At 45.9% G+C, this 15,963-nt stretch overlaps 1 protein-coding gene across 3 annotated transcripts in view; it reads left to right on the top strand.

The window, feature by feature from the left end:
• Nucleotides 1-15,963, top strand: part of MSH5 (mutS homolog 5) — an 80,264-nt gene that overhangs the window by 29,612 nt on the left and 34,689 nt on the right. For all 3 annotated transcript variants that reach the window (XM_044306399.1, XM_044306398.1, XM_044306400.1), the window contains 3 exons: nt 7,756-7,865; nt 8,905-8,940; nt 14,867-14,949. In XM_044306399.1, the coding sequence (XP_044162334.1) occupies nt 7,756-7,865; nt 8,905-8,940; nt 14,867-14,949 (229 nt within the window). The remainder of the gene's footprint in view (nt 1-7,755; nt 7,866-8,904; nt 8,941-14,866; nt 14,950-15,963) is intronic.

The raw sequence follows: 15,963 nt of genomic DNA, 5'->3' as shown, positions 1-15,963 counted from the left end.
AGCTGAAATTACAGTTCATTTCCTTTGGTTCTAATTGCCTTCTATTTATAGACGTCTTTCATCTATCTCTTAGGGCATATTCACACACACAGCAGATGTTTTGCAGCACATGCTGCGAATGCTCCATCTACTTGAATGGGGTTTGCAGAAATCTATATGCTTTCTGCACAGGCCTGAGACACAAAGGCAGGTTTTTTAAGCCAAAGCCTGCAAATGTATATATAGATATATAAAGGACAGACTAACGCTTCTCCTTGGTTCTGCATCCGCTCCTCCGTTTGTCTTAAATAATCTGCCACAAAAACTGCATGTGTGATTCCAGCCTAAGGGCTCATGCACACGAACGTATTTCCTTTCCGTGTCCGATTTTTTTTTTTTTTTTTGCAGACCGTATACAGAACCATTCATTTCAATGGGTCCGCAAAAAAAAAGGAAGTTGCTCCGTGTGCATTCTGTAATGTCCCAGAGTGGCATTACCAATTCTGCACCCTGCTACTATCTCTAATGAGCTAACAAAACATCATCTTATGTATTTTGTTCAGGTCCTATACACTTTGCATTCCTATTTTGTTTGCAACTGTTATGTTCACATGTAATGTGCATGGTTCACCAGCAGGTGGCAGCAAACACAGCAGAGCTACAGTTAAGTAGACTGGAGCTTCCCATTCCATTCTAACCTCCCCCCTGGAGAGAAGTCGGCGAGTCCTACTTCCTGCAGTAAGGGTGGCGGGACCAGTGAGAGTTAGTCTAGCTTAAGCCTGGCTAAGGAAATGGAGTAAGGGCACATCTCTGCTGGACGTGCCCAAGCCAGCCAGAGCACCCTCAGCTCTGCTGGCCATGGAGGCTAAAGCTTGAAGCCTCAGGAGCCAGGAGGAAAGTTCCCTGGCCTAATCTAGAGACAGACTATACAAAGAGAAGTGCACCAAGAAGAAGCAAAGTCATATAGTCAGTCTGTCAGTATAGCAGAGCCAGAGAGAAACAGATGAAGCAGAGTCGAGTTTGCCTGCCAGTTTTAATGCTAAAGCCTGCTGGAACCAAGACAAAGTCTGCAAACCCCTTTGGAGAACCTTTATGCAAAGTAAAGCTGCTGTTCAACTACATGCAAGGTCTGGACTCAATCTTTCTTTCAAATCCCTCAATTATTCCCCCTATTTATTGCTTCGGAGCCAAAGCCTGGGGTCCGGCCGTATCCAGGTAGGAGCACCGTGACACACCTAAAAAGGCATGTTAGGCCGCACTATACCACTCAGCATTCCTACACCTGGGACGCGTTTATATATAGGGACTTAGGGGGAGGCGCCTGTTGCAATTCCGTTTCCATATGTCTGTATTTCCGTTCCACAAAAAGATTGAACATGTCCTACTATTGTCCGCATTACGGACAAGGATAGTACTGTTCTATTATGGGCCAGCTGTACGGAATGCACACAGACATCATCCATATTTTTTGCTGATCTGTATTTTGCAGACCGCAAAATACATACGGTCGTGTGCATGAGGCCTAAGGGTGTATTCACACGACCATATGTATTTTGCGGTCCACAAAACGCAGATCCTCAAAAAATACGGATGACACATCTTTTTTTTTTTTTTGCAGAGCCATTATAACAATGCCTATTCTTGCGGTCCACAAAAAGGACAAGAATAAGACATTCTATCTTTTTTGCATGGCTGTGGAACGGACACACAAATGCGGACAGCACACCATTTTTTCCACATCCAATCTGCAAAAAATGCGGATCGGATGCGAACCAAAAATACAGTCATGTTAATGGGGCCTTAAGGGTAAGACTACATGGCAGGGGCGGTCATGCTACGCTCGGGATGCCCCTGCCTGCGGCTGAATACTGGGCTGCCATACGGACTGCAGCTGCATCCTGTTAACTCATTACAACTGCATTGTTTTTCCTGTCTTGACTAGTAATGGCGGTGTGGTAACTGGGGGAGTGACAACTGCCAATCTGCATAGCTCTGTTTAGTCTCTTCCAGCTTCCTGTAGATGTTATAAGGCTATTGCTGACCGACCAGGCCCATACCTACAGAGAGCCGAGGTCAGAGTTCCAGGCGCATGGATTTCCCCCAGTTCACATCAGCGAGCAGCCTTTCCGTTTTAGTAGCAGGAGAACGGAGAGGACGGATTCGGCACATAACTGAGCCGAACGGAGCCTACGGGACCATAGATTATAATGGGGTCTGTTAGGTTTTCGCCCAGAGGAAGATTTTTGAAGCGGAGACAAAAGTCCTGCATGCACAACTTTTGTCTCCGCTTCAAAAATCTTACTCTGAGCAGAAACCTAACGGACCCCATTATAGTCTTTGGGGCCCATAAGCTCCGTTTGGCTGAGTTATGTGCTGAATCTGTACTTTCCGTTCTCCTGCTCCTATAGCGGTGCAGGAGAACGGAAAGGCTGAACGCTTATGTGAACTCAGCCTAAACTGGGCTGCATTTTTTGCAGCCCACCATAATTGCATCTTAACCCTTCATGCCCTAGTTTTTTTTTTTTTTTAGATTGATTATTCACTACATAAAAGATATATAACAAATACAGCCAGCAGGGGGCAGCATCACCGTCAGCAGACAGTCTCTGCTCTCCTATTGATGCCTCCCTACGCTCAGTCAGTCTTGATCCATGTGTTGGTTGTGGGTTAGGCTACTTTCACACTAGCGGCACGGACCTCTGGCAGGCTGTTCCGTCGGGTGAACAGTGTCACGGAAGGTGTACAGAAAACTAGAAGACACAAGAATGAAGATCCGACTGACTGGATCCAAAACTAAGGAACAAAAGGGAGAGCCCTGCATCAGACCTGGCTCTTTCCCTAACTGCTTAGCCTATGCGAAAATCCCAATGGTAGATGATCGCATATCCTCGTACCTCGACTGTATAACACCTGAACACCCTATAATAATGAGACACGACCACCGGCTCCCTACACTAGATACGGAGGGAGTCAGGGTCACCTGGGATCCAGCAAACAGGAAAACACAAATGAACGAACAAAACTTATCTGTAGAAGACTCAGTAGTAGGATCAGCATGCACACACTCCAGGAAGTAATATAAACCGCAAAGTGATGCAGTATGGGAAGGGATTTAAAGGGATGCAATCAGTGCAACTACATGACAGCTGAGAGAGGCTAACGAGATGAGAAAATGAAAGCAAAACAAAAGGAAGGACGTGAAGGTTCTGAAGGATGTCTGTCAGAGCTTCTCAGATGTCTGGTGGTGACAGGTGAACAGCCTGTCAGATCCATCCTGCTGCTAGTGAACGTGTGCCCCCAGACTGCCACTCCGTCCCCATTGACTATAATGGGGGCGGAGTTCCTGCGGAGGCACGGCAGCGCATGGTAAGAGGCTGCCGGAATAAAACTACGACATGTCCGACATTTATTCCTGCAGCCTCGTGTCGTGCCTCCGCCGGAACTCTGCCCCTATTATAGTCAATGGGGACGGAGTGGCAGTCTGGGGGCACACGTTAACTAGCGGCAGGACGGATCCGAGAGGCTGTTCACACGACGGAACAGCCTGCCGGAGGTCCTTGCCGCTAGTGTGAAAGTAGCATTAGAGAAGACACTAGTGATAAGGCAGAACTTGGTTTACTTGTGTGGATTAAGTTGCAAACATACAAAACATTTCAGCAAACTGTAACAGCAGCCATCTTGGTATAAAGAGAGAAAAAGAGAACCAACAATTTTTACAGATATACACAACGGGTAACCTTAACATACAGTGCCATCTAGTGGTCAAGTGATATTAATGCACAATACTGTATATGGTACATGCTGTTGCATCCCCAACCCCCTTCTCAACGGCATGTGCATAATTATACGACATTCAGTCTCTTTTGCAGAAAACAATGACGTTCCCTTGGCAAAGGTTTGGTGAGTGTGTCTGCCGTCATCTCCTCTGATGGACAGTACTGGATGTCGATAACTCCTTGTTCTTGCATGTCCCTGAGCAGATGATATTTTACATCAATGTGCTTGGTTCTTGGGTTAATCTTCTCAGAGTGTGTAAGCTTTATGCATCCCTGATTGTCTTCAGAGATGGGTGTGGGTTGTGACATATTCAGTCCCATGTCTAGTAGAAGTTGACAAATCCAAATGGCTTCTTGACATGTATTCCGCTTCAGTTGAAGAGAGTGCAACAGTCACTTGTTTCCGGCTAGACCAGCTTATTGTTCCTAGTCTATACTGGAAGATGTAACCACTTGTAGATTTGCGGTCAGTGGTGTCTCCAGCCCAATGGGCGTCCACATATCCAATCAGTTTTGGGTTTGATGATGCTGGAAGTTGCAGCTTCATCCTATTTGTTCCCTTTAGGTACTGCATTACCCTCTTTACTGCGTTCCATTCACGTTGACACGGTGTTGCGACTTTCCTGCAAAGTATTCCCACTGCTACGGCAATGTCTGGTCTTGTCACAGTGGCGATGTATAGCAATTTTCCGATTGCCCTGCGGTAATAATCAATGTTAAGTAGCAAGTTTTCTGCTCCATTGTTTTTGGGATAATCTGGTTCCATTTGTGTTCTCGCTTCCTTTGCATCTTGCATGTGAAACTGTTCTAATATTTCAGTAATTTTCTGACATTGGTTAAGAAGATAGCTTCCATCCTCTTCCTACTCTATTTAAATTCCTAGCTAGTGAGTAATGTTCCCCAGCAGCAATGGCAAATGAGAACCCTTTTTACAAAAGGGGGCTGCCACTTAACCTGAGAAGGGGGGAAAAAGGAATTGGGCGCAGGCGTGCGCAACTTGGGAAGTTCTTCGGTAGCTGGGGGGAGTCCTAACAAGCATGGCCATCTGGGTGAGGACAAAACGGGGCAACAAGACACACAAAACAGCCAGCACATCCTCACTCGTCAAGTCCAGTCCATGAAGTGGCTCCCATTAGTTCATGGTTTTCTTCAGCATGCTGATGAAGGATGCAACAGAGGGGCTCCTTAGAGGAGGTACCTGAAGTCCTCTTTGCTGCTGCTGCTAAAGGACATCTGCCTTTTGTAAGCTAGGCTGGCTGCCACAGTGATGCTCTGCTGACCTCAGCTGGATGATTTTGGTAGTGACCATGTGGTCACACTTGCCATAGCTGTAGCAACCTTCTGCTTTACAGGACCAGAACCTCCTGCCGGGGGAAATGGATTTAGTATCTCCGGCTGTAGAGGTTGTGGTAGTTGGACCTCCAGTGGTGGTGATGGATCTCGGGAAGCCCTCTCTACTGCCGTCGCCAACTTACAGGGTAATTGAAAATTCACCACCGTCGGGCTATAGGTGAACATTGTGGTGGACACACATCCTAGTTGGTAAGTTGGTGGTGGGGGCAGACCAGGAATAAGAAGCTCCGGCTTCTCACAAAAGCGGAGTACTCCCCCTGCAGTCTCCTGCAGGCAGTGTACACAACCCACGGCAGGGGAATCTTCCTGCCAGCACTCCACTGGGACCAGGGGCTTGGCTAGAAGAGTCACCCCAGTGGCGAAGGGACCCTTAAGGGACTCAATAGGGGTATATTCCGCATGGTCCCTCGCGTAGAGGCTGTGTCTGGCCTGGGACAGGTAGGGGCGCTTGACGGAACGACGACCCTCTCTCTACCGAAAACCAGATGACGGTTCCTTTGCGCCACTCCAGCTTTGGGTCTCCTGGCTGTGGTCGATCCAAGATGCGGATTGCCCAGTCTTCAATGGCCCGCTTGTATTCCCACATGGTCGTCGCGTGGGCCGTCACTTCTTTCGGCACCATCGGATTGAGGCCAACGAATGTACCGTTCTTCCTGGGCGGTGGAGTGGATACTCCGGCCGCCTCCACCACACCAGCCGGTGCAGTGAACGCCCCTGATCCCTTCTCTGGTCTCCGCAGTATTTGCAATACCCGGATGTCCTGCACAGCAGCACGCAGGTCGGGTTTGTCGGCTCCATACATCATTTCACTCCAGTTCAGCTTAGGCCACGCCATCTTGCTTCCTCTTTTGCCAAAACGAACTGGTGAGGGAGGAGGAGCTTTAGGGGTGGAGTTTCCTCCCTGAACGTTTGCACTGGGTTGTTCCCTGCGGGCAGAGCTGTATTTTTCCGCTCTTGGGCTGGGCATTCCCTTGTTTTCCCACTCTTGAGGTACAAGAAGAAGGTACGCCATCACTGGGAAAGATGGCATATTAACCCTTCGGATGCCGGCATGCACTTTCCTGCGCCTGTCGCTTCACAGTAAATGCAATAAAGTCATTTTTAGAAGGTTTTCTGTCAAATTTGTAGGCCTTGTAGTATAAAGGCACGCAAGTAAATCCTGTTCGTGATGCCAAAATTGCAACGGGCGCCTCCCACTAGGGCTCTTTATAGATAAAACGTGTCCCAGATGTAGGAAATGCCAAGTGGTATAGTGCGGCCTAAAATGTCCCTTTATATGTGTCACGGTGCTCCTACCTGGATACGGCTGGACCCCAGGCACAGACCTTGTATGTAGTTGAACAGCAGCTTTACTCGAATAAACGTTCATCAGAAACAATCTTCAAGCTTTGTCTTGGTCCCAGCAGGCTTTAGCATTAAAACTGGCAGGCAAACTTGACTCTGCTACATCTGTTTCTCTCTGGCTCTGCTGTATTCACAGGCTGATTGTAAAACTCAGATTCTTCTGTCTGCTGCACATTCTCTCTGTTGTCTGACTCTTAAATTATGCCAGGAAACTATGCTCCTGGCTTCTGAAGCTTTAAGCTCTGGCCTCCATGGCCAGCAGAGCTGAGGGTGCTCTGGCTGGCTTGGGCACATCCAGCAGAGACATGCTGCTCTGCACACCTTCCCCAGCTGGGGGTAAGCAAGAACTAACTAGAAACGCGGACCCACCCTTCCTGCAGGAAGTAGGACTCGCCCACTTCTCTCCAGTGGGGGGTTAGAATGGAAAGGAAAGCTCCATTCTACCTAACTATAGCTCTGCCGTGTTTGCTGCCACCTGCTGGTGAACCAGGCACATTACATTTCAACATAACAGTTGCAAAACATTGGAAATGCTCAGTGTAGTGGACCTGAACAAAATACATAAGATGACATTTTGTTAGCCCATTAGAGATAGTATCAGGTTGCAGAAGTGGTAATGCCACTGTGGGGCGGTACACATGATGGGATACTTCCAAAGTATTCCTCCGACAAAAGGAAGAAGAACGAGATGTGAACGGCAGAGAAACTTTCCTCCTTGCCTAAAGAGACTAATATTGCCTGAATATTTCCTGCTGTTTTGCAGCTTCTGAAAGTTACAGTACATGGGCCCGAAACAAAAAATATGTAACAGGGCCCTCACCTAGTCTGTGCCATTCATAATAGTGGGGCCTTTTGTTTCTTTTGGCCCATGTCACACAACTGAGTGTGTTACTCTGGGCACCAGAGAGCCGCACATATTACAGATCTGTAATAAATTTAAAAGGGTTGACTCACCACCGACATAGTTGCCTTATAGTTAGGACACATTTGATTGGTGGGGGTCTGGCAACTAGGTCGCTTGCCAAGTTTGCCGAGCTTTTTTCCACGTGACCATCCATTTCTTGCCATGCTTGTTTCATGCATGACTACTCCATTAGATATTTGTCATAATGCATATGGATCTATAGATGATAAGAGGTTTGGATCTATACAAAAAAGACAATATCCCATGAGGGACCATATAACAGGCGAGCAGCGTGGTTCCTCTCTTAACAGCATGGAGCCCAAATATTTACCTCTCATAGAAAACAAGTCATGTTTTCTCATTTTCTTTAAAATTTTATTTCTTGTGTTTTTTTTTCAGGTCTGCACTTTAGGAGGATTGCTAAAATTTCTTGACCGGAGGAGGATTGGCATTGAACTGGAGGACAACAGTGTGGGAGTACCAGTCCTAAGTATCAAGAAATATGTCATGTATGATGTCCTGATACTTACGGATATGTTCCTTCTCCTGTGAACTGCTGACATATATGCATTTTTATTCATACTGCAGATATTCGTGTGGTTCACAATGACGTGCATTCTTACAGTATACTCTATACTGTACATATACAGTTATATCTAGTATTTCAAATACGCTTTGAAATTTACTGCCTACATTTAATAATTTTCTGTGTGTTAAAATACATTGCTTTATAGAGTGCCATTTTTATTTTCTTATAGAGATTCCAAATCCCCTGCATAGACATAAATGAATAACATAATTCTGTCTGCCTGCAGCCACCACTAGGGGGAGCTCACTGCATGCAGTTTTATTTTAGAGTTCATTGTATAAACACTATGCATTAAGCCCATAAGGTCCCTCTAGTGGTGGCTGCAGGAAGTAAAAATGGTATCATTTAAAGAGGTAGTCCAGAATATTACTATTGATGACCTATCCTCAGGACAGACCATCAATGTCTGATTGTCCGGGTTGCGATACTCTGCACACCTGCCGATCGGCTGTTTCAGAGTAGCTCCAACACCAAAGTTGTCACCAGAACTACACAGCTGTGTCCATTTTGTAATGGATGGAGCTAGTAACGGCAGCGCTGCTCGCTTCATTCAGAACAGCAGTGCAGTTACCAGCTCCGTGAAGTACACAACAAACAGAGCTACAAACAGCTGACTGACGAGGTGCCGGACCCTCACCAATCATATATTGATGACCTATCAGATATTGATGACCTATAGTAAAGCCCTGCACAGATCCTTTAATTCTTGGTCTATGCAGGGGATTTGGAGCTCTGCATCAGAGAAACTGAGCTCTGATGTTTGTCAGGTTTAGAAATGGCGATATACAAAGCTATTTAAGATGTTAAGAGACACAATAAAAATGACAGGATTTTGTCCAGGATGGATTTTGGACTGGGATCCAATCCTGTTGATGGCACACTGCATTGGGAATGGGCACCCAATATATGGTCCTTAGTGTAAAGGAAGTAATGTATCTCTGTTTGTCTTCTGTGTCTAGGACTGACATTGTGGACATGGACCAAGATACCTTTAGGTAAGTAATGTGACCAAACAAAATCATAGGTGGGGCTTTTATTAAGGCCGGAGGACATCTGACGGAACTGGTGTCAGATGCGCTACAACTATTGAGATCTACCGATCTACTGGGATCTACGACAGCTAGGAACTGGCATTGAGTTCAGGTATGATTTATGCCAGTTTTCAGGTGTACATTATAATAAATGTGCTGGGTTGTATAATCCTCTCCCCCGCTGACCCTCTTTTCTCCCCATCCACTTTATTTAAAAGCGGCGAGTGCGAAGCAATGTATCCTTAAAGTACATGCTCACTTTAGAACTTAGAGTTAATAGTTTTACTATTGATAGCCTTTACTCAGGCCATCAATTTCTGATTGGTGAGGATCTGACATCTGACACCTCTGCCGACTAACTGTTTTAGGGTAGCTCTGATGCCAGAAGTTGACCATGGGACCAGTGGCGTGCCTAGGGTGTTTGGCACCCGAGGCGGGTCCTTTCTCTGGCCCCGCCCCAATACTTTTAAAAAATTGGACCCCCTCACAGTAGTATTGCCCTCATTGTACAACCTTCACAGTAGTTTTGTACAGATGTGTGCCCCCTCACAGTACTTATGACCACATTGTGCCCTCTCAAAGTAGTTATGCTCTCTCTGTGCCCCTTTCACAGTTGTAATGCCCTCTTTGTGCCCCTTCACAGTAATAATCCCCATTATGTCCTTCATAGTAATAATCCCCATTGTGCCTCCTTTATAGTAATAATGCCCACTGTGCCCCCTTCACAGTAATAATACCCATTGTGTCCCCTTCACAGTAATGCCCATTGTGCCCCTTCACAGTAATAATGCCCACTGTGCTAGTAATGCCCTATGTGCCCCCTCCATAGTAGAAATCCCCATTGTGCCCCCTTCACAGTAATAATGCTTATTGTGCCCCCTTAACATTAGTAATGCCTTCTGTGCCCCCTCCATAGTAGTAATGCCCTTTGTGCCCCCTCCATAGTAGTAATGCCCTCTGTGCCCCCAGCTGTTTGAAGAGAGGGCAGCGCTCATATGAGAGCTGCTTTCTCTGTTCTGTTCACCCGCTCGCCGTAGCATTTGCAGTGATGAGTAGGTAAACAGAGCAGCGCTCATACAAACAAAAGCGGACAACCCCTTTAAAGACATACTTGGAAAACATTACATACAGCGCTACAGAACATACAGGGTCATACAGCCCCACATATGTACCTCTCACATCCAGTGATGTCTCCTCTGATGTAGATATTCTCTTTCCTCTTCTCCTGTTAGACGAGACCTAGAGAGTTTAACAAACAGACATCTTACTTTCCTACTTTTCCATCATCTTCCCACCTTCTCAACACCCCATCCTGCCACCTCCAATACTGTGTCCACTGTCCTCCCCAATGTTATCCTGCAGAAACATTACCCCTGAAAATACTGGTACCACACACATAGTGCGTCAGTACAAAAACACCCCTTTATATTGTGCGCTAGTAATAAAAAAAAAAAAAGCCTTCCTTTCAGATCAGACCCCCATATAAAACCCTAAATAACATCCCCCAATCTCAGACCAAACCCCCTTTAGACCTCTATGTCAGACCCCATATAAGACTCCAATTTTTAACCTCAGATCAGACACCCATTAGACTGCCATGTAAGACCCCGACCCAATATCACACCTTAGATAAGACCCCCATATAAGACCCCCATTAGACCTCCAGACCCCCATTAGACCTCCAGATGCCCATTAGACTTCCAGACCCCCAATCAGACCCCCATTAGACCTCCAGACCACCCAGTCAGACCTACAGACGCCCATTAGACCTCTAGACCCCCCAGTCAGACCTCCAGACCCCCCAATCACACCGCCCAGTCAAACCTCCAGATCCCCAAGTCAGGCCCCCATTAGACCTCCAGATCCCCAAGTCAGACCCCATTAGACCTCAAGACCCCCAATTAGACCCCCCAATCAGACCTCCAGACCCCCAATCAGACCTCCAGAACCCACATTATGCAACGGCACGTTCGCAGGGGAAACACGTGAGGCTCACGGTGGGCCGATGGGGGTAGTAGTTGTTTGTACCCACGGTTAGCAGTGCCTCCCTGGGCCGGCAGTGCAGTGGATGGGAGGACAGCACTAAATCCTCCGGGGCACTCTCTATTGCAGGGAACACCAGCCAGATGGAAGTTGAGGTGCCCTTGATGGTGTAGGTGTTTAAGGTGATTTGGTGGCTGGGCCCCTGTGTTCATGACGCCAGCACCGTAAGGTGCAAATGTTGAGTGTAGTAGTAGTAATAAAGAGTCAGTTGTTGTAAAACAATTGAACATTTACTTGAATCAATAGTCTCAAGGCAGATGTTGCAGTCCATCAATAAAGTGCAGTCATATGGCACCAGTAATGATTCAGATGTTAATGTAATGGTAATCCTTATATTGGGTTTAGGAAATTGTCAATGGAGGGATTTTCGAATACTGTTACTTGACAGACAAAGGCTGAGTATATTTACTTTAAGTCCCGACTATAGCACTCTGGTACTAAATATGCTGTTTTCTACTTATCTTGAGCTATCCAATAAGGGCGTTCTCCCTCGGGGCAGGCATCAGTCTTCTGCTACATTATTTGCTGGATGCTCTTGTGAAGTAATCAGGATTTTAGGTTTCCACTATATCCCGGAAGGCTTCTAGTGAATATGGACAATTCTGTGCACCAATTATCCATTTGTGTCCCGGCACTTGGAAAGTTGCATCTTATAAAGGGAAAAGCAATGAGGGCTTCGTCTGTATTGATGGACACGCTTATTGCTTCTGTTTCGGCACCCCCCTGAAAGCGCTGAGAGACAGCACCCGGGGCGGAGCGCCCCCCCCCCCCCCCCCCGCCTGGGCACCCCACTGCATGGGACGAAATAGTTCTGTCTGTGGTGTAGTGGACAGGGCTGTTGGGGAGCAGCTCTGCAGTTACCAGCTCCGTGCACTACACAGTAAATGGATCTGTCTCGTTCCGGTACCACAGTTACTGCAGAAGAGCTGATCAGCGAGGCTGCATGGTGTCGGACCTTGCTGGTCAGATACATATGGCCTATCCTAAGAATAGGTCATCAATAGTAAAATCCTGGACAACAGTTTTAAATTATAAAAATCTGCCACCACTAGAGGGAGCTGAGGAGGTAACGTCATAGAATCTCTACAGTGAACTCAGCAGTAACACTGTATGCTGTAAGCTCATAAGTGCCTTCTAGTGGCTGTCAATGGCAATTTGACTGCATGGGAGAGATTTATCACGAAGGGAATTTTTAATGTCAGTTTTGCAGGAATTTGTGTTGGAGTAATTTTACAAAATGTGTCAAATGTCGCACGATGGTTGATAAATTTGCTGCATCTTTAGCCCGGGGGCGTAACTATAGGGGAAGCAGGGAAAGCGGCTGCATTGGGGCCCTGACCCCGAAGGGGCCCATCCAGGAGGAGGAGGACTAAAAGATTTTGTCAGGGCAGCCTTAACAGTATTACACCATGAAATGATATACAGCGACAGTATAGACAGTGTAAGAACAGCTGCCGGGCCTGGTCTGAGAGCGATCTTTATAAGCCACAGGAATGGGGGCGGCATGAAAGGAAGGGGTTGCGAAAAAAATACTGGGGGAGGGGGGGGCCCCATTCAAAAATATGCTGTGGGGCCCAGTCATTTCTAGCTACGCCACTCTCTCTAGCCGTATAGCCAACACTTCTGTTTGGAGAAGGTACTCAGCTTTCTATGCCGCCCCTTTATTGCGACAATTGCTGCTCCTTTTTGAATAGTCGGGCTTCAATGCAAAATGTTATATAGTTGTTGCCCAAAAAAGCAAAAAAGCTCACGGATACTTGTTTTATGACTTTTTGAAGCAAACTGGAGAGCAGAGCTTGATAAATTCCACCCCTATGCCTTTGCAGCAGCATTTGGAGCTCTGTATTAGTGTTGAGCGCGATATTCAACTCGCAAATATCGCCACTTTGAGAATTCGCGAATATTTTGAATATAGTGCTATATATTCGTATTCGCTAATAGTGTTGAATACAAACCGGATTCCAAAAAAGTTGGGACACTAAACAAATGGTGAATAAAAACTGAATGCAATGATGTGGAGATGGCAAATGTCAATATTTTATTTGTAACAGAACGTAGATGACAGATCAAACGTTTAATCCGAGTAAATGTATCATTTTAAAGGAAAAATACGTTGATTCAAATTTTCACGGTGTCAACAAATCCCCCAAAAAGTTGGGACAAGTAGCAATAAGAGGCTGGAAAAAGTAAATTTGAGCATAACGAAGAGCTGGAAGACTAACACTAATTAGGTCAATTGGCAACATGATTGGGTATAAAAAGAGCTTCTCAGAGTGGCAGTGTCTCTCAGAAGCCAAGATGGGTAGAGGATCACCAATTCCCACAATGTTGGGCAGAAAGATAGTGGAACAATATCAGAAAGGTGTTACCCAGCGAAACATTGCAAAGACTTTGCATCTATCATCATCAACTGTGCATAACATCATCCGAAGATTCTGAGAATCTGAAACAATCTCTGTGCGTAAGGGTCAAGGCCGTAAAACCGTACTGGATGCCGTAATCTCCGGGCCCTTAAACGACACTGCACCACAAACAGGAATGCTACTGTAAAGGAAATCACAGAATGGGCTCAGGAATACTTCCAGAAACCATTGTCAGTGAACACAATCCACCGTGCCATGTCTGGAAAGGCACCATCAATGCAGAAAAATATATTCAGGTTCTAGAACAACATCTGCTCCCATCCAGACATCATCTCTTTCAGGGAAGACCCTGCATTTTTCAACAAGATAATGCCAGACCACATTCTGCATCAATCACAACATCATGGCTGCGTAGGAGAAGGATCCGGGCACTGAAATGGCCAGTCTGCAGTCCAGATCTTTCACCTATAGAGAACATTTGGCGCATCATAAAGGGGAAGGTGCAACAAAGAAGGTCCAAGACGATTGAACAGTTAGAGGCCTGTATTAGACAAGAATGGGAGAGCATTCCTATTTCTAAACTTGAGAAACTGGTCTCCTCGGTCCCCAGACGTCTGTTGAGTGTTGTAAGAAGAAGGGGAGATGCCACACAGTGGTGAAAATGGCCTTGTCCCAACTTTTTGGGGATTTGTTGACACCATGAAATTCTGATTCAACATATTTTTCCCTTAAAATGGTAAATTTTCTCAGTTTAAACTTTTGTTCCGTGATTTATGTTCTATTCTGAATAAAATATTAGAAGTTGGCATCCTCCACATCAGTGCATTCAGTTTTTATTCACGATTTGTATAGTGTCCCAACTTTTTGGGAATCCGGTTTGTATTCTAATGGCAAATTTATCGCAAATATATTACATTGCCGATTTTTGCAATCAAGTAAACAATGACTGGAGATTATGAATTCTCGAATTTGCTAATTTATGGCGAATATTCGGCCAAGAATTAGCAAGATATCGCAAATTTGAATATTGCCTATGCCGCTCATCACTACTCTGTATCAGGGAAGTGCTGCTCGGACTGCTGTAAAGATATGTGAAGACGATAATTTAGGCTGGACCTAAACACATGATGCTAAAAGGGGAGGTTAACTTTAAAAGGGTTTTCCGAGATTTTATAACTGATGAGCTATGCTCAGGATAGGTCATCAGTATCTGATCGGTGGAAGTCCGACACCCTTGACCCCAACCAGCTGTTTGAGAAGGCACCTGCGCTCCCGTGAGCTAGCCTTGGCCATAAGATACTTGCTATTGAAATGATCAGTTGCTTTGTGGCTACCATACCCAAATCCCAAATTAAACTAACTGTGGAGATAAATGCATGTAATATACCCTTGCAATATTACATGACTGTAGTTTATCGGTGATACTATGTGATACTGCTGAAATACTCAGTCTTCGCCTATTTTTTTTTTTTTTTTTTTTTCAGTGTTTTGCACATATTCAAAAGTGAAGCGCATCCATCTGTGTATAAAATGTGTTCCGGAGGAAAAGAAGGACTGAGCCTTTTTGGTAATACTGAACCTACGCACTACCTCACGTCATATACCGTATACTCATGTAGACTTACCTTGGTGCAGCATTGGAGAAGTGCTTGGATTATCAGTTCTGCATTCGGTATCTACAAGATAATATTGACCTCCTCTGGGAAGATGGGTTGGTTATATACTAAGGGGGTCATTTATATGGACCAGTGTCGGCAGTGGCGTACATAGAGAAGTAAGGGCCCCATAGCAAGGATGAAACCAGACCCCCAACACAGGACCGCCTAAACCCCTTTCAATGACCCTTGAGCCATTTTTTCCACTGCTCATTTGCTAAAAGCTTTACCTTTAGAGGATAGAGTACTGACCAAGTTTTAACCACCAGTAGAAGAGGGGATGATCCCAACTAGGCCCCCTCTTGCTCTGGGCCCCATAGCAGTCGCATGGTCTGCCACTATGGTAGTTACGCCCCTGAGTTCCGGCCTCTACATAAGCTGGGCGCATCCACCGCCAGTCTAAATTGACGCCAGCTTCCTTGCTGGCGTAGACTTATAACATTTTCTATTCCTAAGAAATGAGATGGGTCTGCCGGCCCACCCCCTTCCACACCCACGCCACACACCCCTATTTAGACCTGGCGTGAGCAGGGGGAAAGTCGCAGATTGCTGGTGTATATCTAACCCCCAAGTATTTATGATGGGGAGGGTAGGTGATATTACATATGGAAAGTTTTGGACATACCAGTCTCATCGTTTCTTGCACTTGCGCCCTATTTGTGATAGCATACAGTATATCTGGTCAGTTTGCTGGAAGTTGGGCCAAAGCTGGCCAATAAACGAATGCTGATCAGCGATGTACTAGTTGATGTGCTCTTGTTTAAAGGACCCGTTACACAACCCCATGCAAAGTGACAGAGGGACGAACATTTGTTATTATCGTTCACCATTCACTTTCCATATTGTCACCAGCACATTTGCTGTTTACACTGGGTAGTATCCTGCTGATACATTATGATTTAGGTTGATGAAAGATGTGATCACCT

The sequence above is a fragment of the Bufo gargarizans genome, chromosome 9 (assembly GCF_014858855.1).
Source record: "Bufo gargarizans isolate SCDJY-AF-19 chromosome 9, ASM1485885v1, whole genome shotgun sequence".
Lineage (NCBI taxonomy): Eukaryota > Metazoa > Chordata > Amphibia > Anura > Bufonidae > Bufo > Bufo gargarizans.
This window is presented reverse-complemented; position numbering and strand designations above follow the sequence as displayed.